The following is a 26,415-nucleotide window of genomic DNA, read 5'->3' on the forward strand; positions in this document are numbered from 1 at the left end:
CTAATAGCTTGCGGGGCTCGCGCCAGTACGACTAATCATCCACGCCGGTGAAGGCTGATAGCCTCGCCGTGCTGAGTGATCAATCACCCCAGCCAATACGAGTTTTGCCACTGGATTGCTTTTATAGACATACTTAAATGCTTTGATGATGGGTGGGAGAAGGTAACATTGCTGTTACGTTTGTTAATGTAAACGGACAAGTCCTGGAGATATCACAGAATTATTTCACTGTGACTCACAATAGAATCAATTGTGGGTTGCGAGCAAAACCTGCCAAAATACGCGATGAACGTCTACCATGCCAAACTATGGTGAAACACGTGTGTGAGTTACTTTGTTAAACTAGTTCGTGTGCGTTTAGGCTGCTAATAGTTTGTGCAACGCATGTTAATTATGAGTCCTAGTGTATGGTGAAGCTACACGACTAGAAAGTTCCATAAAACATTTAAAGCATAGCTTTGCTTGTGCTATATGAAAAATAAAGTACTTGGCGCTTGGCCTCGATGCTAATAAAGCACTCGGCTTGGCCTCGTGCTTTATTAGCATCTCGGCTGCACGCCTCGTACTTTATTTTTCATATAGCACTCGCGGCTATGCTTTAACATATACTTATAGAACTTTTCATGGGCAAGATCAAAGGAAAAGGTGCACTTTAAACTTCATAAAGGGCAAACAGTGCTTTATTGTCTGCAGGCAATAAAGCACAGTTGCCCACGTGTCTTAGTGCAGGCTAATAGCCTGCGGTCCACGCCATTACGACTAATCACCCAAGCCGGTGAAGGCTGATAGCCTCGCCGTGCTGAGTGATCAATCACCCCAGCCTATACGAATTCTACCACTGGATTGCTTTTATAGACATACCTAAATGTTTCGATGATAGGTGGGAGAAGGTAACGTTGCTGTTATGTTTGTTAATGTAAACGGATAAGTCCTGGAGATATCACGGAAATACTTCACCATATGTCACAATTGAATCGATTGTGGGTTTTGACTAAAACCTGCCAAAATACGCGATGAACGTCTACTATGCCAAAATATGGTGAACTACACGTGAGTTACTAGTTTGTGTGCATTCAGGTTGCTAATAGTTCATGCAATGCATGTTAATTACGAGTCCTTGTGTATGGTGAAGCTACACAACTAGAAAGTTCCATAAATCATTTAAAGCATTGTCTTGCTCATGCTATATGAAAAATAAAGCACTCAGCACTTGGCCTCAATGCTAATAAAGCTCTTGGCTTCGCCTCGTGCTTTATTAGCATCTCGGCCGCACGCCTCATACTTTATTTTTCATATAGTACTCGCGGCAATGCTTTAACATATACATAAAGCACTCTTAGGGCAATAAAGCATGTTTGCCCTAAAGTGTACTTTATGAAATTTAAAGTACACCTTTTCCTTTGATCTTGCCCACGTAAAGTTCTATAATTAACAGTAAACAAGATGACCTCACCCCTTATTGGTCTAGCTAGCTGCATGCCCCTTGGCTGACTTGAGATACTCTAATACAACAGTCACTCTAATACAATAGTCACTCTAATAGTGAAACAAGAGATGAATGATGGTATTACAGCATAGCTCAGTGGGAAAGTCCCTACTTTGACATTGAAGAAAATAATTGTTTTAGGTAATGTGCCAAAGTAGGGACTTTCCCACCAAGCTATGCTGTAATACCATCATTCATCTCGTTTCACTACTTTTTATTGCATAGATCCCTACTTCATTTTTAAATTAACAATTCTTAAAAATACTAGTGTATATTTTTGTTACAGTAAGTGCAAGTATATCGTGATATGTATGTATATACGTTCACATTGTGACGTAAACCATGATATAGAGTTTTTCTATATCGTGGCATCACTAATGCTCACTCACACCACCACAGTTTTGATCTTAGGATAAAATAGTGACTCCCAACTAACATATGGTGAAAATTAATGTACACATGTACATTACGTGTCTCATCATCAAATTGAGGAGAAACAGCAAAACTTCCCACTGCCAGTCACTTTGGGGCATAATAGGTTTCAGATACCCAACTATAGAGATTTTATGATGTAAAGAAGGAAAGGTACATTTTATTCAGCATTGTTTTCATACAGATAGTTCATACTGTCACAAAGAGCAATTGTTTCTGTAAAACATCCAAATAAAGTTTCCAAAATTTTTATCAGATCTGTAAAAAGCAGTCTTGAAACACTTAGGACCGGCCAAGTGATTATCAAGGTGTCCTGATTTTCAAGTGTCTTGATTAACAGGTTCCACTGTAGTCTTTCTAGTTGCCAACCCATAACGTGACTTGTGAATAAGGTACCAGCTTGAACTTTGGTCACATTATGGATTCAATACTATTGCTATGTGTAATTCTAAGAGGAGTAAAACTAGGATTTTCACAATGGTAAAAGACCTCTTTTTGCAGATCTGGCCCCAATTTACAGATTGCTGAATTTTAATGTATGCCCGTAATTGTACCCCACCGTCCAATACACAGTACATATTTTGCCTATAGTACAGTAGGTAAATGTTACTACTCACTTAGCTGTCTGGCAGTTGCTCTCATAACTACAAGTACAACGTAACATCACATCCAACGTCAACATACTGGATGATGAGAACAACTCCACAACATCGTCTCTGCCCACTTTTGACCACTTGTTCTAATAAGAGAACATTTGAGTGGAAGTGTTCATTTGTAATGTGTCCTTGTAAATGTTACTGTGAAAAGGTATACACTGTGCAATGTTTATATATGCGTGTGTACTGTATGTGATTGTGTCAGCAAAAACCCCTCTAGTTTGTACAAGCATGCATTTTGAAATTATAGGGTGTGACTATTTTAAAGACTGAACTGGACCACTCAGACCAGAAATTCTGGTTATGCAGAACTGGGGTTTTATAGACCGAACCAGAAGTTTAAGACTACTCGGTAAGGCATGCATGCACATTCTTTCATTGTGCAGGCTTTTTGAATTTCAAGTGCCAGAATTAAAGCCTGCTTGTGTTATCCCAGTGTGATGGATAATGTAGTGTGTTGTTTCGCAGTGGAGATTTGAATGTGCACAAAGTTGTGAAATGGATAAAACGTGTTGTTGATTCTGAGGAGAATACAGATAAGGCGTGTGTGACCTCTCTTCCAACAGTTCAGCCTGAGGGAGGGGAAGTATATAGTTTCAAGCTAAAGAGTGTAGTCCACGAAAGCAAGTTCCTGTAAGTGTTGCCTAGTAGCTAAAGTGGTTGTAGGTTGGTGTCACTGAGCAAGATGTTTTTGTAAGGATAGCTAGACTGCCAGTTCCAAAATGTCACTTGTGTAATTAACACTGATCAAATTAATACCTTTTCTCATGATAGAGATCAAGGAAAAACGACCAGACACTATACAATGATTAAAGTGAAATGGCCTCTCTCTATATCTTTACTTGCTTGTGATAACAAATCAACTGTTTTAGCTATAGCTTGTTATTAGAGGCTAAACCAGAATGTTATAGCTGAGCAGAATACTATTTTAGCATACTACTTTATTGTTGTTTTATGGCTAAAAGTAAAAGAAACTAACTATTTCATGCATTAATTATGGTGGTTTATACACAGAGGACTGGAAATCTGACCAGTATCGCTGGAATCAAACTGGAACCAAAGAACTTCCTGGTAGCACTCCAGTAGTTCAGAAGGTTCACTAGCTATGTGTGTGACACCAAGTGAAATGGACAAGTATTTTTAACACTTGGCTTACTCATTGTTAAATGACACTAACAACCTAACTCTGATTCACTACTTTGTGATCACAATGTTACAGTCAGGTTTCCACATGGAAACTTGAAGCAGTCAAAAGTCTACAACAGAACATGCTCATCTTTATTGCTAGAGGAGAGTAAAATAATGAATCACTTGCAAATGCATACAAGGAATTAGTTTCAAAGGCTAGTTGCTCCAGTTTTCATCAACCGGTATTTGTCCCAAGGAATGTAAAACAAATAAAGAATACTCAGGCAAAGGAGAGACAGTTAACCAGATTAAGTCATGATGCAATAGTTAATTTGCATGCAGATCTTGAAGACCATGTGTTAAAGGTAGATGCATTTCCTGATTTGGTTGTTGTGCGTAGGCTCAAAGATCTTTTCCAACAACTACACAACTTGATTTCATTAAGCTATAGTCCTAAGCCAGTTTTAATATCCTATGATACTACATTTCAACTGGGTGGCTATTATGCCTCGGTAATTTCATTCTGGTATGTCTTGTTTCAGTCACGTCCAGTTATTCTAGCAGCATTTCTTATTCATGAGAGGAAGTTCAGGACGTGAATGCATGACAAGCCACGTGAAAGCACAATTACCATCTTTGCAGAAGCTGCAATTACCAATCACGATTACTTATATAATACATTGTGATTAATTAATATAGATACCACAATGAAATGAGCTGCAAGACAAATGCTTTCATATAGAGATGCAAAGGCTGTGGGAAAAAACAAATCCTGATGTCAAGATAGATTACTGTATGGACAAGGTTGAACAAGAGATGGAATCACCAATACGTATGCAACATCAGTTATTTGTTCACAATCATAGTAATAATATTTACGTATGTTGGTTATTTTTCTACCTTAATATAAGCATGGGCAGACTCTGATGTGCGCTACAGACCAGAAAACAGTGTGGCAGGTTGGAATTTAGCCAGAATTGGAAACCATGTTTTATCTCCATCAGGGGACCGAAGGGATTTTAATCAATTCAGAGACTTAGACTTTTATAAGGAATGGCCACTATTGAAAACAGACTTGCTGGTAAAGTAAGACTGTCGAAGTGAAATTAAATACTGTAACAAATTTGGATTAGGTTTCATTATGAACTTTCCCAGTTCCAAATTTGATGACCTGTGTGATAGGACACTTAACCTATTAGGTGTAATGTAAGTATTTTCTTAATTTTGCACCCAATACATAACTTACATAGCCAGTATTAATATTTGCAATGTGGCTATTTATTGGTTGCTCCTATTGCCTTGTAGATAACCAAGATGGAGTCTACATGGACCCATGGATACAAGTTCACATACAGGAGTTCCACTAACCAAGAGGATGTACTCAGTAATAAGGCCAAGGCAACAAGCTAGTAACCAAAAGTAGCACCAAGACAAGAAATAGAAATAGATTTGACTATATGTGAAGAGTCGGATTTCCTGATCGTGACACCAGTTCATGGTGGGTGAAAGACTTACGTACATTTTCTGGATTCTGACAAAGTAGTGATCACCACAGGAGCATGGGCAAATTGTAGTATTATCAATGCCAGCCAGTTTACTCTGTATAAACAGTTTTCATTACCACACTTTTGCTTCCAAGATGTTGGTACTGTTTTATCCAAATACTGCATGATGGTGACAGACATCACTGGCTAACTGTCAGTAACTTGGGTAGTGACCACCCAGACATTGTATACGTCTATGATAATATGTTTTCGAGCAGCAGCTCTTCTGTTGAAAGTAGCTTGCTTGCTACAGACAGAGTCCTAGCTTTTTTCTAAAATTTGTAGACGTTCGTGCATGAGCAAGATGGACCGAAGCAATAACTTTGGCATATTTAGCTTTGTTATTGCATTATACTTTGTGCTTTGGTGAATGACTTGTATCTTCACTATTTTCCCAGCAACTGATGCGTGGGAATTTACTGCCATGTATTCAGAATCAGCACTTTTTAATGTTTCCTAAATATCAAGGGAAAGAAAAGAAGAGCATTTAAAGTCTGAGATGGAAACACAGTCAAAGTTTATCGTGATTGTAGAATGCCACATATTCCAAGTCAGCCAGCTATGATTTGTTGCTCAAAATGTGGAAAGTGGTACCACGGCAATACCTGCACTACTCCAATACACCTTAATGCACTTTTAAAGGAGAACTCAAGTGCACAGGTTAATTATGTGCTAGCTTTAGACTAATAATATATGATTGAGTACTATTTACAAGTGTGCACTTGCTCTACTGAGCTATAAAATAATTGCTACTACGTGACATGCATTTTCTATTGCCAACAATATAGCCATACTGAATGCATAGATATAATTATTAGTGGTGAATAATATAATGGCGCAATCACCTGGACTAGATGCTTGCTAATGTAGCCAGACCACTCGGACCAGAAATTCCAGTGCTGGAAGTCTGTTTTATGGACCTGACAAACCATGACCGGAAAATGAATCAGGAGTACTCTCCATACAGAAAATTATCTCATTCTGGGAAAAGCGGTTCAGGGATGAAGTCAGTACAAATCAGTGATGTCTACAATGATTATCTCTATAATTCCCATGGTCTGGTCCATAAAATAGATATACCCAAATTATATAAAAATTTGTAAAATTATGCATGCTGCAAGTTTTATCAAGCTATCACTCTCAGAGAAGCAAGACTTGAATTGATTATAGCTAACACTATTCGTCAGCTCATTGGGAGTTCGAAAATCTTTGTTTCGTTTCTGTAGCCCCAGCAGTATGCATGTCATGTGCATTTATTTACGATGCAGTGAACATAAACAAAACTTGTCATTTCTTTTAATAAAACCACCTTTATACGTATATACATGAGTAACTAAAAGCCTAAAACTATACCTTGGTTGATTTGCCAATGCATGATGAACAGTTTAAGCCACTGAAATCCCAACATTATGACTAATGCAAACAGAAGTTATGGCTGTAAGCGTCTAGTTTATTTTTGCTGTACAAATCAATTTCCTTGCTCTTCCTGCTATCTATCACTATAATTCCAAAACTAATAGGCTGAAATTTTGGTAATTCATTCCTTGGACACTAAAGGTAATGCTGAGAGAATAAAAGAATTTGGAAGTTGTGTGAAATAGGCAGGCTTTTGCTGAGATGGTCACATATGCTTTGGCACTGAAGATACAGTGCTTGAATGCAGTAGTACTGTATACTAGGAATCATGAAAGTTTGTACAATTTTGCAAAAATATATGTGACCATCTCAGCATTATTTGCAGTGTCCCAGGAACGGATCACCAAAGTTTCAGCCTTCTGCGGTGAGTAGTTTTGGAATTATAGCACTAGACAGTAGGAAGAGCAAGATAATTGATTTGTACAGTGACTATACTGAAAATAAACTATAAGTGCTTACATTCACAGTCATAACTTCCGTTTGGATCAGTTTACAATGTTGCAATTTGGCTTAAAACGTTCGCCATGGATTAGCACATCAGCTAAGGTATAGTGTTAGCCCTGTAGTGACTTGCGCATATGGGTATGAAGGCAGTTTCGTAGAAGAAATGATGACTATCTTGTTTACATTTACCGCATTGTAAACAAACGCACGTGATACACATACCGTTGGAGCTACAGAAATGAGATAAAGATTTTCGTACTCTCCATGAGAAGGTAAATAAGATGCTGTATGGTTTTAATCAATTTGAGTCTTCCTTCTTTGAGTAATGGCCCAATAAAAACTTGCATATTTTTTCTTTGAAGCATGTGTAATTTTACTTACAGTATTATATTTAAATTTCATTTTTCTCAATACGCATGCTTGTGCGAACAAGCCAGCTTTTTGCTGAGACGGTCACATATACATCAGCCAGATACCAGCAAAGATGGAGTATTTTGTCATGCACATACTTGTACAGTGCATCAACAAACATTTACTCACCAATAGAATATCCGTACATTCACAATAAACCTTCATATATGGTTTCAAGATGTCAAAATGAAATGCTGGTGTGAGCAGGCGTCGTGTACGAGACCATTTTGGTCCATTTCCAGTTAATAATGAATCACCTATAGCATTTTAAAATTACTCTGATCCATTCCAACACCAGAATACCTCTATAATCTGACACTGTTTGTTGCACCAGTAAAACTATTACTATTGCTAGGTAACACCACTTGGACACTACTTGGAGGTCAGATTGTAGAGCTTTCATTGTATATATGAATACTGTACATACATACATACATACATACATACATACATACATACATACATACATACAAACATACATACATGCATACATACAGACAGACACAGACACATACATACATATGTACATACGTACATACATACATACATACATACATACATACATACATACATACATACATACATACATACATACATACATACATACATACATACATACATACATACATACATACATACATACATACATACATACATACATACATACATACATACATGCATACATACATACAGACAGACACAGACACATACATGCATATGTACATACGCACGTAAATGATGTATACAATTTTAACAGCTTCCCATGAGGCATTAATTTTTTGTATCAAAATTTCCCTTACAGCCATTTCACTAGTTATTTGAAGCCCTTATGCTACTATGAAAGGAAATGGACATTTTGATCTATGACAATTTGCTTTGCTATTAAAACTAAGCAGTGTGGTCACACCCCTTATCATGAGGGGATAATATAGTCTGAGCGTGGCGAACAGGGAGATTGAGTAACCTTAATAAAGCAGTCATCCTAATACAACAGTCACGATAGATACGTAATTTGTTACAGTATTCTGATAGAGTATTCTAATAGAACAGTCATAACTTACTACACACAACCTGTAGTTAATTTTACAAAGTAGTAATGGAACAGGAGACATGACTATATACCATGGGAAATTCATTACTTTGGCAGTTATAAACTGTAACCAGTGACACAGTTACGATTAAGGTAACTGACTTAGTAAAATGAATATAATTACTGTGTCGCCTACCCCAATAGACGGTCATGTTTGTCTTGCTTAAAATTTCTGGTTATGCCTTTATGACAACTACAAGCCAAACTATATAGGGAGGTAGCTATGTACCACCTCATTACATTTTAGTAAATGGATTCCTACTCTTTTTAAATTACTAAATATACTAGTCACCTTTAGAAAATCTCTTGGTATTCTACAACATTTCAAACAATTATTTCAAATATAAATTCAAATATGGTAACATTACAATGTGGGTCACTATTTATAGTTGATTGGCATCGTACACTAGGGGTGTGCGATATCAGGATTTTGATTTCGATATGATATCAAATATCAATCGATAATCAGTAAAATATTGTGATATCGATTCAATTTTGATAATTAATTAGTGGGGGCGGATTAATTGCATGGGTGACTGATATTTACAAATATGCTTTAAATACAATAAATTTACTAAAGCCATCACATAGCACTTCTAACAAGCCTAGGGAACTGGTAGAAAAGCTATTAAAATAGCTAAATTGCACAGAACTGACCTTCATTTCTAGTGCGATTGCACAATCACAGACCAAAATACTGTAACTTTATCAAAAATTTCTTGATATATCAATTAATATCTACTTAATCGATAAAATATCAACATAAGCATTTGCAATATCAAATTCGATATTGAACAATTTATCGTGATATCGATAAATGTTCGATATATCGCACACCTCTATTCCAATGATCATAGTCTTCTTAATCGCAAATAGTTTTACCACATTTTCATGTGATTTGATCTAAATGCCTTACCACCTATACTACTTCTCACAAGTATACTTACCTAACCAAGGCATCAGTGGGTAGTAGAAGATATCAAGCTTGGGTTCTATGAACAAGAAACAAAAATACTACATGTATGCATAAGTACATTCAGCAATATAATAAGTGTGACGGTACATTCAAGTACCACTCTCACACATACACACTGGAGCTGAAACAAACATTCAATTCACTGCTAGCATTCAAATACCACAGTAAACATTCAAATACAAAGCAACTAAGCATGTACCAATATTTGTAGAATATTTTGGTATTTGTGACTGAATTTTTTCAATTACATACCATATACGTAGCTGGCCATTGTTGTAAGGTACAAATTTTTGTGAAGCAGCTAGCTTGAAATGTGATCACTAAATTTGTAGATATGAAACCAATTTTCAGTAATTCTATGCTACATCGGTGTGTAGGTATTTTCCCACTGAGCTATGCTGTAATATCATCATTCATCTCTTGCTTCACTACTTTTTATTGCTTGAATCCCTATTCATTAATTTTTAGTTGGTTTGGTTGTTGGTTGCTAGACTGTTTTATTAGGGTGACTGCTGTATTAGAGCATCTCGAGTCAGCCTTCACCTACATAGCAGGCAGGGGGCGTGCCACTATTTCATATCACTGTGCTAGCATTATGAACGCAGCCAGACCAATAAATAAGGGGTCATCTTGATCGAGTAAATAGATTGTTAAGAGGCCCCCCCTGATCATAATTAATCAACTATATTGTTCATGGGTGTTTATCATGTTATCAGTACTTTAAATATGCTGCTCAAGGAAGGTGTTGATACAGAAAATTATCACCTTGATATGGTTTCATTGCATCAAGACAGAAGACGAACAGCCTGATTGCAGATAAAAGGAAAGACAAGGCACAGAGGGCACACACTCAAACCACAAAAGGCACACGCCACTGGTGAGTTTTTTATTGTGGCGTAAAATGGTGGCCGTGTGCTGCTTCATTTGGCCTTCAGCTTTGCAACTGTAGTGAGGCAGGCAGGCAGATGAAAATTTGAGTTTTGGTGATTTTTTGAAAATTCTATATTCAGCCGTCTGTAAGTGTGTTCTCTTGTTTTAATGCTATATATGATGTTACAAATCTAGATGGACTAATTTATCTGCAAAGGTGATTTTCGTCGCATAAGATGTTTCTATTTGATAGTTACCTAACCGCAGGTGAGTATATATTATGGTACCACAATGTTGTGCACATCACAAAACAGCATAGGTACAAATCAGTACTTTCATTTCTGGGGGAGGCCAAACTCCATCTCTGAACACCAAATCATCCTCATTACCAGTGCCCTTTTTACCCCAAGAGCACTTACTCCACTAATATAAGTACAGAAAAGGCCATGATAGTTCAACGGTGCCACTTCTATAGTACAAATTTCTGTACACAAAATAATTTCTATTGAAAAGGTATGGTACACGAAATTTAACTTAGCATATCTTTGTAATAAATAAACAGAATTTTAAGGGGTAGGTTTTAAAGCACACGTAAAAGACTTCAGATTGCTACTACAGCTGTAGATAACAAACGGTGCAAGTTTCTAGAACTACCAGTACCGTTTTGTATAGGAGGTGTAAAAAGGATAGGTCCGAGGTCGCTATATATAAATGGTTTGAGAGCTATATGCCAAAATACTGTATATATACACCTGGTGGCGTGTTTGAAGTTTCATGTGATCATGGTATATATAAAATACTTACCTGGGAACAGGTGACACTCATATGTACTCACCTGCATGTGGGTGGGTATGTATATATACTCACCTGTGGTTAGAGGCACGTGACACTAAGCATGTCATGCAGGCTAATTAATAGGCTTCAGTGGGTGCCAGTATGATCAATGTCACCTGAACCAGTGAAGGCTAATAGCCCATACCACACAGGGTGACCAATCACCTCAGGAAGTAGGAGTCCACCCATTGAATCCATTCAATAGACATACCTCACAACTTCGATGATGGGTGACAGCAGGAAACATTGCTCCTATGTTTGTTGACATGAACAAACAAGACCTAGGGAAATACGGAATAAGTCCCACAATCGATCATCTGTTGTCAGTTGCTAGAGGAAGACTACAAACAACTCTACTATGCCAAACTAAGGTGAATTACATGTAAGTGTATTTGTTAAGTTAGCTTGTGTGTGTTTGGTGTGTTAGTGTTGTGTGTAGCGAGTGTTAATTGTGAGGCATGATATACAACATATCATAAGAGTAATGGATATTAACAAAAGGTATTTCTAGTGTATTTGAACTACTGCCATGGAATTTTAAACACAGAATTTAAATTTAAACAAAAATGTTCAAAATGTTTAAAATAGCACTGTTACTATTTAAATACATATGTATTAAATTTGAAGTTCTAATACACACACGCACGCACGCACGCACGCACGCACGCACGCACGCACGCACACACACACACACACACACACACACCTGGACCAAAGAATGCTCTTGCTGTATCAGGGTGATGCGTAGACAGTATATAAAACAGATGGCCCAAATGAACAGCATGCATCTTTGGATATAGTTTAGTACATTCCACTATCCAATTTGCAGCCTCATCACGATCTGAGAAAAACTGTAATCAAGATAATAATAATATAATATCACTGGTATAAAAGCTATTGATATAGTAGTTAACCGTACAAAAAAAATTCCTTTATAATGACCAGTACAGTTTGTAACCAGACAACAGCTAAATATGTAGTTAAGAGATGATCAAGTAACATATCATGACACATAACATGATATTGTGGTGTGTGGCTGGTATGAACACATGACTAACAAATGTGCACCGCAGAGGGTAGCAAAGAAAATGTGATTCATCACTCATTTGTAGCTACGTATCAGCCTGTTTACAGTAACCATCTAGTTCGAACTATCTTGAATCAGAGCGATTTCCAAGTTAGTGTAAATACGTACCGTATCGAACTGAACCATGTTAAACTGCACTGAAATGGAACTGCTAGGGACGTGGGTCTGGTTCGATGTAGATTACCAGTATAAACAGTTGCGACCCTGCAGTTCGATTTGGCCTTTAGTTAGTACATGTAATAAAGATATGGAGAACTACAGCTAAAATGGCAACTGTAATGATGAAATGAAGCAACAGCGAAGTATTTAGGCGATGATCCAGAAGGATGGCCTTAAGAACAACATAAGGGCTCAAGAGCAAACAGGTACGCATGCAAGTGACCAACTTCACGGAATTGAGAAGTTAATTGTTGTCAACACTTTTTCATGCCTACTAACCTGATAACAATAGAGAGCAGAAATCCTTTAACTCCATCAACAATCTCTGCTTCAATAAAAATTATGATTAAGTTTTTGATGGTTGATTGGATTGGGCCTGACCTTCTTCATATAAATGTTGCTCAACAATTGACCTGGACCGCACTGAAGCAAACTCATCCAGAGAGTCACTGATCTTGTAGTATATACAGGCTGTATATGTCATGTTTACACTGTAGATGCAAATGAATTGTATTCACTGTGTGAATTCCCCTGGGGTGCAGAGTGCATGGGACCCTTTTCATTCCAAAATTGGTCCAGAGGTACGCAATTTCAAATAAGACCACGAAAAGTTAATTAAATGTTTCTGGTTCTCTTCCTGATCATTTTTTGCTGCACAATCACCATACAATAAATAATTAATAATATTTTATATCTGTTGAAAGTTTTCACATCTTGTAAACACTCTTTTATTATAAAGATGCACTAACTTTACACCATAACTTTTGTTTTCACCTATAATTCCATGTACTGCTATGTTAAATGCAGTGTACCACATCAAAAGTTGCTGGTCACTTGGTAATTTAGGGGAATTGGTAGTACCAGAAACATATAATTAACTTTGCACGGCCTAACATTTCTTTTATTTATACACTTGTGGCTATCAAAAACATATATAGCTAGTTACCAGTTCCTTGTCCATGTGTTTGAAGATTTAAAGGTAACTACATTGTAATATAAAATTTAATTATAACACGCTTGAATTTTGGAGTTGCAAAAAGAAAAAAAACCATATTATTCAATTCATGTACCATACAGTAGGTTATCTGTGCGAGGTCCAAATTTTTGTGACATGGTCAAAATTCCTTGCAGCAGAAATTTTTGCCATTGTAAAGTTTGCAAGCACAACCGCATGCTAATCACGTGAGGAATGGCTGACATTGCCACAGAAAGAGTAGAACCGGTAATATTTGCGATAGAATCTAAGATTCATAGCTACCTTGTTTACAAAGTAGTTCTGCGTGTGGAGAGCTAGTATGAAATTTAATAATACTTTTCAGGAAATGTGGCAAAGCCGGATCAATGAAGAATTAATTTGCAAACAAGAACCAGGAAATGCTCATGATCCCTTCGCTGTGTCAGTGTGCAAGAATGATAATATTGTTAGACGTATCCCGCGAACCATTTCACCATCTTGCTACACTTTTTTGGGTAAACCAGGATCCTCTATCAAGTGTAGGGTGACAGGGCTGAGGTGATACTCTCGTGATATGCTGAAAGGTGGCATGGAGGTACCATGTATCGTGGAGTTTAAGGGTAGCAGAGAAGAAATCAATAAGTTAAAATGGGTACTTGACAAGCAGAGCCCACAGAGGCAAAACAGAGAACGTTGCCATGTTAAGTGTTCAACTGATCACGAGGAACCCACTGAGGATGCTGCTGAAGGTAGAGGTGGTACTGACAACAAGGCAGTGGCTTGGTTAAAGCGATGGGTGGTGCCAGTTAATGCTCCATGTAGTTTAAAAACATGTTAAAACAGATACTACCAGGGATATTTTAAACATTGTCAAAGAAGAATCACATTCTCACCAAGGAACTCAAGCAAGTGAATCTGTGGCACGCTTACTGCCAACTTCCTCACCCTATATTGCTACTGAGCACGGTTACGCCAAGGGGAACCTCAAAATATATGGGTACGATTTGGAAACTCTCATTTGATGACAGATGAAAAGGTTGCAATCAATTATAGCAAACAGCTCAATGATAGGCACATCAATCATGCTCAAGTCATAATTTAATTAAAAATCAATTTGGAATAAAAGGGTTGCAGCTGACTTTGTACCAACATACTAGAAAACTGGTTGAGAATGAACTTCAAATTATTTATTCAAGAAGTAATCACTGGATAACAGCAAGCACTATGTATTTTGTCCACGCCTGGCTGCGTCGATGTCTATGATTCTTTATTTGACGATGTAGACGCTGACACTACCAAAGTAATTCTTGAATTGTTTGCCAAATCGCAAATTAAATTGCAGAAGTGCAGAAGCAACAAGGTAGTGATGACTGTGGCTTGTTTGCCATTGCATTTGCTGTTTCACTGGCTCGAAAAACAGATCCAATTAAAATCTATTTTATGCAGTCTCTAATGAAATCACACTTGATAAATTGTTTTCAAGAAAAACAGTTTGTTAGTTTTCCAGTAAAGCACTAACTAATATAGCCTCAATAATATTATACAGACAAATCATCATGATCCGTTTGTTATCGTGCTACTGTTTCTTTTGATGTAGTCATAAGCATTTTTGATCCATTGCGCACCAAGTGGTTCCATGATTGACATGTGCAGGTCAACTGCTGGTGGGATTCCATCAGTAGTACAATTTTTGTACACCATTGAGCTATACCACTCACTAAACTGCTGCTTCACTGTATTCTTGAATGCTTTATTGACACTTACTGTAAATCCATCGGTTGTAACTTTCCTGTGCAGTCGGCAGGAATGCTGATGAAATATATGTCATTGTCCCTTAGCAGCCTGAAAACAGCATCAGTTGTTTGTCCTTTAAAGACATCGAAAATAACTAAAGCTGGAAAGGTGTCACCAAGCCCAAACTCACATCGCTTAGCTTTGACTTAAGGGATTATGATTGACTGTAGGTACTCTTTGGTTTTCTCCTCATTAGACCAAGATTGGGAATAAAAGTCCTTTAGGAATTTCACACTTGGTAAGCAAGCAGTAGTTTTGCCAGCATAAATCAACTGCAAAGGGAGAAAATTTCCATTTAGTGTGCCATAAACTACTGCAGTTATCTGCTGCTTGTCATCCAGCCCAATCATCTCAATTCGTTTTGCTCCTTTTTGGGCCATAGTCCACTGGGAGCCAGGGACAATACTGACTGGTGTGTGGTCCTAAGTATTAGTTCATCAGGAATATCTTCCATTTTAACCACCGCCAGTATGTCATTCAGGGAATCAACCTTGATTCTGTCAGTCGTGGACCATTGATTTAGCAGTAGAGCAGCCTTTCCTCTTCACAAAATTCATGCGATAAAGAAGAGATTTATCCCAGTTTGACATAAGATACAAAGGACTGCCACTTTCAGTCAACAAACTGGCATCAAATTTACGGACAACAGCCCTTCCAACAGCCATAACGATGAGAGTAGTTATAAGCCCACCAGAATCACATACAGACCCTATGTAAACTTAACCTGGTTGTCCATTGTTTCACCAATTAACAAAGGATGGCCTCTCTTTGAAGATGGTAGCACTGCAACACTAGGATCAGTGTCACCCAGCTTTCTTTTCTTCATCCATTTTGCTTTGTACACTTTCACCCAACTTTGAACAATGCTCTCGTTTAAATTTTCCTTGAGTTCACCACTATATTTCCTTGCAGCGGCACAATTAGCCTGCTCCAAAGTATACTTTGCTATTTTAGCTTTACACTGTAGTGTCACCTTGATGTAAGGCCCTTTCTTTTTAGGTGTAGACTGGTTTGTTATAGTTTTTAACACCTCATTGTTAGCTTCAATGATAGTTCCAGCTGGAACTTCTTCTGACAAAGGTCCAAAGGGATCTGGCAATGCAGATTCCGCAGATACCTTATGCTTCCGTTTAAAATACTTCAAAATTGACATATTACCAATAAATCTTCCTCGATGTGCTGACACGCTGGATAGAATTCGAACTCTTTCAAGTGAACCTCAGTTGGTAATGTGCGAAATTATACGAATTACACACCACAGCAGAAATATATACGAATCAATGTTCAATTCGCAAATTTTACAAAAACTTGGACCTCGCACAGATAAGCCGCTGTACGGTATTCATTTAAGAATGGTTGAATAAATTGTCAAATTGTGCAGTAAGTGCTTTTGCCATTTTGTGGAAATTAACGATGTACATTTTGTGATGCAAGTATTGTCATGCACTCTAGTGGGAAGATGTTTGATATAAGGTCATTTTCAAACTAAGAGTAAAGCTAGCTTAGGTTGACCTTTACAAAGTAGAAGTGCAAAAATATTACATCTATATATTCACATCTAGAGTTCACCCAATGACATGGCTGGGGATCTTGTATGCTATCTAGAAAGCATTACAATTTATTTATTACAGGTTTTGGCAATTGAATTAGTAGTTTTAGTGATTGAATTAGCATTAGAGTTCATCCCTTTGGCAACTGAATTAGAGTTCATCCCTTTGGCAACTGAATTTTTTGCTTTGGTAGTAGAATTCCTTGCATTGACATAAGAGTTCGTCATAATTAAACTGTATTCAAGAAACAGACTGTTCCTCACTCTCACCATAATGAATTACACTTGAGACATTACAAAGTATAGGTTGTATGTGAAGCTGGTAGCTGTCTGGCAAATTAATTAGCATATTCATGAGAGTGACCACGCTGCCCATCCACAACTATGCTGAACAAGTGGTAATAGAAGAGTTATTGCCTTATAAAGAGTTGCTTACTACAGCTGTAGGTCTTGTAGCAGCTGTTACATCTTGTTTTGTGTTTTCTCCAGCTGCCAATCTTGTTACCTATGAATTCTGAATTCTAATGCCAAAGTGACAACCAAAGTGATGAATTCAATATGCAAAACATGTATCAAACAGTCACTGTAGTACTATCGTACTGTTTTTAAGTAGAGATCCCCCAAAAATGACACAGCCTGCCTAAAATTACCCATTTTACGGAATAATATTAGTCAACATCAAATACAACATTAAAAGCAAGAAAACACTTACAGGTGGCTGGATAAAGAATTTTAAAAACTCACCGAAACTTGACCACAGTTGCAAGGCTGGAGGCCAAACAAAGTAGCACAAGACCACCATTTTATGAACTCACCAGTGGCATGTACATTTGGGATTGCAATGAGTTCCTTTTATCTTCAATGAGGCTGCTCACCTTCTTCATGCAATGAAACTACATCAAGGCATTAACTTTCCATATCAATACCTTCCTTGAGCAGCATATGTAGATACCACAAATATATTTAAAGCACTTATGCTTGGTAGATACCTGTAACTTTATGATAGGTCCAATTATAATGATCTGGGTTGATTACTAACAATCGAGAGTAGGGACCACACCTCTTAATAATCTATTTACTTGATCATGATGACCACACACCCTTATTATTGGTCTAGCTGTATTCATAATGCTAGTGCAGATATTAATATCCACACAAAAACAGCCAAGCTGTGAAAAAATGGTACGGCCTTAAAAAGCCTGGGTGAAAAAAGTTGTGAAATCAAAGGTGGCGGCCAAGAAATGGCTGCAATGATGTTAATGCTAATAAATTTTTAACAATGCACAAAGCCATTATTAATTTATTTTTAGTATTAACATCATTGCAGCCATTTCTTGGCCGCCACCTGTGATTTTGCAACTTTTTTCACCCAGGCTTTTTAAGGCCGCACCATTCTTTCACAGCTTGGCTGTTTTTGTGTGGATTTCACTTCTTTTTGTACTTTATAAGGTTCCAAAACCAGCCTATGGCTGACTTTGAGGTTTGGTTTTACTCACATTTCTTCTTTTCTATGCAGACACAATTGAAGACAGACTTATAAACGTATTGCATTGCATGATTTAATTCAATATTTGATAATATTATTGTAGAGTGCACATTTTTTGAGGACTTCTAATAGAACATACATAGAATGTTCTAGAACAATCTAGTACTTCTATTGGTAGATCTATGAAATTACAAATGTTTCATTATAAGCAGGAATTTTCATTTATAAAGCAGAAATTAAATGAGATGATCAGCCAAGGTAGCAGTGATTCAGTGGCTAAGGATGTAGGTGTTAGGTATAGAGGTCCCTGGTTCAAACTCTGGTAAGGGTTTTTTTAGACATTTTTTGTACACCTTTTTTACCCCGTGGTGACTGCTCCATTAGAGTATCTTGATCCCACGATTTTATACTTGTTTGGTTTTTGCTTTATAACTTTGTCACTGTACCTCTATTGCTGTTCAAACTATCAAAAGGCACTGCTACAATGATCAGCATATCTACACACCAATTTTCAAGTTATTCCTATGCACGGTTTACCCTGTAGCCATGACAGAAGTTTGACCTTCTTTTACGGGAATAAACAATCATAACTTCTTGGATATTCCTCAGATTCACAGCAGATTTGGTACGTGAATCCACTGTTACATGCTCTTCATTTGTGCCAAAAAGATCAAGTTACACATTTGCGTTTTATAGCAATTTTTTCAAAGCGTGCGAAAATAAATCAAAGCCCCCGTGCAGCATATAATAAGAAAAAACCAAAGAAATTAAAACGAAACTTCTAACGCCCATATTTTGCAAATGGCTGCTGCGAATTTAATCAAATTTGCTATGTGGCCTACCCTACCTGGCAGACAGCTATAATGCAAAAATGGTATGCTTTGGAGAAGGGGCCATGGAGCTATGCATGCAAGAAAAAGCTGTTTTCTTTCTTCCTGTCAATATACTCATGGTGTGGTGCGCCGGCTTTCTTGGCCGCGCAACACACTACCATGTGCCTTGATGAAATAGCCCCTGGGTGAAGACTGACTTGAGATACTCTAATACAACATTCACCCAAATAGAACAGTCACACTTGTATAGCTGTAAGCTATAAAAAAGACCAAACAAACTAGTACACATGTATATTTAGAACTTGAATAAAGTAGGAATTCAAGCGATAAAAAGTAGCGAACAAGAGATGAATGATGGTATTGTAATTTTTAAACAAGGGGTCCACCCAGTAACCAAATACTAGTGAGCAAAAAATGAAGAGTACAAAACAAAAATATAACTATAGATACAACACCAAAAATAAACATACGTGCGCGCACACACTAAGTGAACACAAAGAATTAATATTTAATGCTAATACAATTTGTTGAATGACAAAAGAGTAGTAGCCTCCTTGATTATAGATTATTCCACAGAACATACCCACAATAATAAAAGGACCCTTTCCCAGAATTGGCAGACACCCTGGGAATAAAGAGACAATTAGTATTGCTGCCAACATGACCAGCCTTATCTTTAGAGTATTGAAAAATATCTTGTAAATATCATGGAGAATATGTGTATGGACTTAAAAACTTGATGATAACGTCAATGCTCTGTTAAAGTACTGAAGGATAATCTGGAGGTAATAGATGATGGAATTTTCTTAAAGAACTTGGAATGCATCCTTTCTGGTATTGCAGCATATATTATAGCTCAGTGGGAAAATCCCCACTTTGGCATTGAACAAAATAAATGTTATAACTTGCTAATATAGACCGATACCATCATTCATCTCTTGTTTCACTACTTTTTATCACATGGATCCCTAAGGAAGAACGGCTGTAACCGATTACAAGGAGGTAAAACAATAAATCATTCTGCATATTCATGATCAGTTCCAGGCTGCCTACCCATTTTACTGTCGGTTCAATAGCGAGCCTGACTTATTGAGCCGACTTTTGGTTCAGTATCCACTGCCTTAAAAAAATTATAGAGTAACGGTATCCATGGCCCTAAGGTAAGTAAGGGAGTTTCTGGACAGCTCAGGCTATGGTTTAAGTACCTAAGTACCCTACTTGTGTACTATAAAATACTAAAGTTTTGTTTCGATAGCTTTAAGGATTGCCGAGATACATCACAATTTGTTTGCGCGTGTAGAATATTTTTGTGTAAAAAACTTTCACTACGCATGTTAACAGGAGATTGAGGCAGCGTTCGTAATTCTAAGCGACCATAGGCAGCACAAATGATCAGTCACACTATTCAGTGAACGGATATATAAGTTAGAGATAGTACAACTGGAATCCAAGCCCATTACCTGTGACGTGTTAACTGGCACGCGCAATCAACACAACCAGCAGCCTGGAGAAGCCCCTAGCAAGGATCCGCGTGGCCACACTACTTAACTATGCTGTTCAGTGTTAAGGCAACGACTGATACAGATTTCCAGGCAGTAGATCAAATGTAGCGTCTTCGAAAGCGCTGCAAGACACTCGCATGGTCTGAGCAAGGCTGGCAGCAGTTCTGCTGCTTAAAAATCGCTGTCACCAACAAAGTAACCAGACAAACAGAATGCTATCAGTCTCTGCTGGGCCATAACACTCAATAGAGTGCAGCATTTCCCATAACAATGGCAAGTACGCCTTTTTTTAGTGGTGTCCGGAAACCCCAGCCACATAATTTTTTAACATTTTCTCAAACTGCAAATTTAAACTGCTCTTTCTCCTAGTACCCTATACTTTACCACCCACAATTTATACCACCGATAGCCTAGTTTATTAGTTACAATTCGGCACTAAGCATGTTAGAATCCGTTTTTCTCTCGAGGAGAAATGAACAAATTTCTAATTCGTGTGCAAACTTTGTCCGGAAACGCCCGCCCCTACCTTATCTAGCTTATAATAATAATAAATTATAACGTACCAGATTACCATGTCCCCAAAACCAGTGCATCTTCGGGTGGCGGGGTAGTCCGCGAAAAGCACGATGCATTTTCCAGTATTGAACCACCACCTTTCCTAGCGCGTATATAACCAGCACAGTCAACACTGCCAACAACACCCTGACCATGATGCTCCCTCCTAACACTCCTAGTGGTGAATCCATCGCTGCTACTCTACTCTACTCTCGTCAAAATCCTCGGTTAATTAAAGCACAGGTCAAAGTACTGCACGATTAACATAATAATTGTTTATAGAGGCGCTAATGAATATAGTTACTTTTAAAAGCTATGAAATTTGAGCCGGGCTAAATTAATGGTAATCTGAATTTTATTTGTAGTTGCGAATGTAATCTCTCCAAGTTTCAAAAGGCCAGTTATCAGTGAGAACAGTGAAGCTTTTGAACTGAGTCATATAGTAATCATGGTATATAGTTATAGCTATACTTAGAAACTATATCTCATGACCTACACAGCAAAATATGTCACTATCCTTTTGATACTTGGGGAGAGTTTACTTGAGGCATTCATCTCACCTTCACAATAATGAAAAATTCAAGTTGCTAAGTATGAAGGGTGATTAGTGCCATATAATTATGCCATATATTTACATTATTGAGGTAGACTATTATGGTGTGGTTGGCTGCAGATTGAATGGTGATGTTGCTTATATTAATTACTGCCTTGTTATTAATTGTGTGATGTTTCCATTGCATGTGATATACACAGTAGTGATAAGTATGTATACTTTGATGTAGACCATTATCATGCAGCATTACCATTATGACATAGATCTTTGCCATTGTGATATAAACTTTTACCATTATGAAATATTTTACCATAATGACATAGACTTTTGCCATTATGATGTAGACTTTTACCATTATGACATGGGCCTTTGCCATTGTAATATACATTATGACAACATAGACTTTTACCATTGTGATATAGACTTTTACCATTACAGACTTTTACCATTATGACATAGACCTTTGCTAATTATGACATAGACTTTTGCCATCATGATGTAGACTTTTACCATTATGACATGGGCCTTTGCCATTGTAATATACATTATGACAACATAGACTTTCACCATTGTGATATAGAATTTTACCATTATGACATGCTTAGACCTTTTCCATTATGATAATAATGTGATATAGTTAGCTACAGTGGTAGATCTTGGGGGAGGAACTCCAGCAACCAATTGTTTACATACTTGATAATACTATCTAATAGAGCAGTCAGGTGTATATTCTTCTATCACAATTAAGACTATTTTAACCAAAATCTACCTCTATGCCATAGCAAGAGCAGATCAGACTTAAGGTTTTATAAACAGGTGCTCACAATAGCAATTGATGGCAATTAAAATAGAGTGGTAGCTGGTTAATGCACTTGGGTAGTACAGTAAGTATGCAAAGCAAAAACTCCTGATGCTTGTAACCATGACAACCATAAGCTCTATGTATACATTAGCCTATGTATATATTCTTTTCAATTAGGTATGCGTTCCAACTTCCCACATTATACTCAATGATCTTGGCCCTAGCTTCCTTGGTCCTCCTCAAGCTGCTTGCCTTTACTATCATCAGAAAGTTGTTAATACAATATTATGTATTTCACACTTGTACTGTTCTGGACACCATAGATAATAGGTGTCTATTTTCTATGTATGTTATACCCAGCCATACGTCCTCCCCAGAATCATATGGGACACTAAAGGCAAACTCCCCAGTACTAGAGTAAAGAAACTTATCTAATCTCCACTATGTTTCTGCCTCCTAAGAAGCATTTCTATAAGGAATCTGATCAGCCTATAGAATTATTTTGAACTGTATATACATGTCATTGCTCCAGGGGTGCCGCAGTCTTAATTGTCTAAGGCCACAAGGATCTGTAAAATACAAGATCTCAGTGACTACTATGATGAGACATTTATTGGTTACCAATTAGACTCATGAACACCTCTCATGTCAGTTATTCCTATACTTTGGTGTAACTAGAATTCACTTTATTCCTTATGCTATTACTCCGTTCCTTATTGCCATCTCTATTACTGGTGACAGTCTACCAAAGCATCTTTACTGTGTCCTAAGTAGTGCTCCATATCAATTAAGATTGCTTCACAAAATATATAATATTATTGTAAGACTTTGCTTTACAGAAAAACATTTCTAGATTGATTTAAGTAGGTGATCCTATATATATTTAATAAATGGTGAAAAGAGCAGTACTCAACTATACTGATGTGAATGGGTGACCCAAAGTCATGGCAGTGCAGTGGAGCTTGTCTTGATGTCTGCCCAACTACATACCAACCACCTTATAATTAGTAAGTCACCAACCTACATGATGCAGCTACTGTACAACACCAGTGGCGTAGTCAAACCCGGGCAAGCCAGGGCATTGCCCGGGCATCAGATTTCTTTGCCCCACCATCAGCTCCTAGAGTAATTATAAAGACGTGGGCTGGATAGCTCGAGATTTTGCTAAAGTTACTTAACTAGTCACTGTATAGCACAACACTCACCGTGCCATTTTCGCCGATGGTTTCCTTCTTTTTGGCTAAACAGAGATGGGGTTATCCAAGGGATTTTCCCTACGAGTAACTTGATTGTGCACAAATAGAGGAGGCAATAAATAGAAGCAAGATCACGTGATTACAAAAAACCGCGCAGCATTGTGGCAAGGAGTGAAGGACAAAGAATTGGTTTCACTATAGTGAGCTGGACGGTTTACATTTGCATTAAGTGATCACGGTAGCTATCGGTGTTGTCAAAACTCGGGAAGCAAAGCAGTCTAGAGGTATTTGTGAAATTAGCACCCATCTATCCGTGTGGATACTGCTCAGTTCAAATGGTATGGAGTACTTGTTCAGTCAGCAATTCTTTTCTTTTTGTTTCTACTTTTCTAGGCTAACAACTGTAGTGGCAGAGCATAGTCATCACGTGATAGAGCGCCTCGTGCTTTAATTCAAGAATCTTTGTAGTCTGGTATTAAGACACATGTAGCTAGATGTATGTAATAGGTTAGAAGGCCAATAGCTAGCTAGGCGTTCGCTTCTATTACGTTGATATTAGTCATCTTGCATACAGTAGTGTAGGATGATACATAATGCATATTAAAAATGTTATATTGATGTCCATATGAAGATGGGCATGTGTACGTGTGTTGCATGGGAAATGGCTTGCCCACCCATTGCCCAGGCATGGCGAAAAGTCTGGCTACGCCACTGTACAACACCTTTGTCGAAGGAAAATCTGACGAGTCCACACTACATCAGGCTTCAGCAATCATGTTTTCATAGATCTGACATTCGTTTATAAAGTGCGTGATCTAACAGATATATACAAGACATAATCCTACTACTTGTCTAGCCATGATGCATTTATAACAAATTTGTGCATGGCACCATAGCACCATCCATGCAATTATTGCATATATATTTCAACTGAAGGGTATGTATGTATGTATGTAAATCATTTCCATTTTGGAAATTCAGATTCGTTAATATTGCTATAGGTGTTTTCCCTTAGCATTAAAGTAACCTAATAGTGCATGCATACCTTACAAGGATGTTTTTGTTATTTAGCTATATAGCATGGTAATGATGGAGCCAAGTATAATTTTCCTTATGTAGTTAAAAAGAACTCTTGACTTCACAGTTGCAAGCTAATTTAAGTCATACAAAATTTCTGCATGTGGTGTAGTATGTATATGTAATCCTTCCTTCTGATAGTAACCTGACTGGAAGATGCATGAGCAGTAATAGTGGCAATGCCACTAGCAGCAGTGACAGCATCGGCAGTCCTACTTTCTAAGTAAGATGTGTGTGTTTGTGTGAGTAGCTATAAGTATCGTATGGACAATTATTTATGAGATTAAGTATGGAAATGACCTTTAGCCAAATGGTGGATTGCAGAGAAAAAATTATAAAACAATCTATCATTCATGACATTAGGCATTTTAGTCAAATGGCTTGCGGTGCTTTCAGTAAAAGTCTGGTCACCCAAACTCGTCCCCAGGGTTGGAGCATACACAATAATAATATAAGTACAGTATAGCTATCAGGGATCAAGGAGGTTTGCAAAAAACACTTGACCATGGCCAGAAACCAGCAACACAATAATTTCATGGCATCTTGACTGTTAGTTAGGTACCTGTATTAATAAGCCTAAACATACCTTCAGTACAACCTAAACACTTCCTATAAATTGCTACAATTTTCAGTATTTTTTAGGAGAAATTTTCTACTGATTAACTATCTGATGCTTTCAGACAATTGTAATTAAATTACAGCTAAGGCTTTGGTTTCGACATTTTTCTCTGCTGTGAGTATAGGCATCACTTCAGCTTGACAGGTGCCTCAGTTGACATACTGCACTATGCATGGTGGGATTACCTTTGTCTTCCTTTGTGTCCCATTTAATTTTTGCTGGCTGTCAATTTGTGATAGCTTGTGATGGTTTCCTACATTTGTAATGGGAATCATCTGTATTTTTATAGTAGCTGCAGAGCTTCTTACACTGTTCTTCATTTGTAATGCAATTTAACAGGCTGACACATAGCTGAAATTGAAGCACAATGGCCACTTTACTCTTCAGTAGTAATTGATAGTTGGGGTGTGTGTTCAGTTGAAAACATACAGTCTGCATATGGCGCTATTGTTTATTTTGATATGGTATAAGTAGATGTACCAGTTATAATCACATTATTCAAAAGTAAACAAATAAGTATATTCAAGGAAAATGAGGTCGATCAGGGATCATAGAAATACAAAGAATTGAAACAAGGAGATCACCTAAGCACATGAAGATATACCTGTGGACATTTAATTCCAATTTCAGTTATGGATTACTTGTCCACTGGTATATCCGTACTTTTACTTTTATGATCAAAATAATGAACATTAAACTAATAGTGTGTTGTTATCTTTGCATATAGGCTTACAAGTCATCATAAGGCATGCAACTGGATTCAAGACATTTGATTGTTAATATTCACTTTGATCACTTGATTTCAGCTAAAATTTGTGCTTGATATTTTAAGCAGGATGTCTTATAATGATCTTGAAATTATAACGTTACTTGATCACCTGTTTTTGACAGTACTTGGCTGCTTTATATTAGTGTTGTAATAGTAATGTGTTCTAAATTTTGTTATTGTTGTTGTTATTGT

General features: G+C 37.3%; 1 protein-coding gene across 2 annotated transcripts in view; it reads right to left on the reverse strand.

Moving 5' to 3' along the window:
* Positions 1-21,467, reverse strand: part of LOC136257079 (cytochrome P450 4F4-like) — a 36,118-nt gene extending 14,651 nt beyond the window's left edge. For both annotated transcript variants that reach the window (XR_010701797.1, XM_066050196.1), the window contains exons 1-5: positions 21,216-21,467; positions 11,994-12,138; positions 9,555-9,599; positions 7,647-7,774; positions 2,536-2,657 (exon numbers count right to left, since the gene is read on the reverse strand). Coding sequence is in view for 1 of the 2 variants with exons in the window: in XM_066050196.1 (XP_065906268.1) it covers positions 2,536-2,657; positions 7,647-7,774; positions 9,555-9,599; positions 11,994-12,138; positions 21,216-21,398 (623 nt within the window). In the remaining variant the exon portion in view is untranslated. The remainder of the gene's footprint in view (positions 1-2,535; positions 2,658-7,646; positions 7,775-9,554; positions 9,600-11,993; positions 12,139-21,215) is intronic.
* Positions 21,468-26,415: the final 4,948 nt, after the last annotated feature.

Source organism: Dysidea avara, chromosome 5 (genome assembly GCF_963678975.1).
Source record: "Dysidea avara chromosome 5, odDysAvar1.4, whole genome shotgun sequence".
Lineage (NCBI taxonomy): Eukaryota > Metazoa > Porifera > Demospongiae > Dictyoceratida > Dysideidae > Dysidea > Dysidea avara.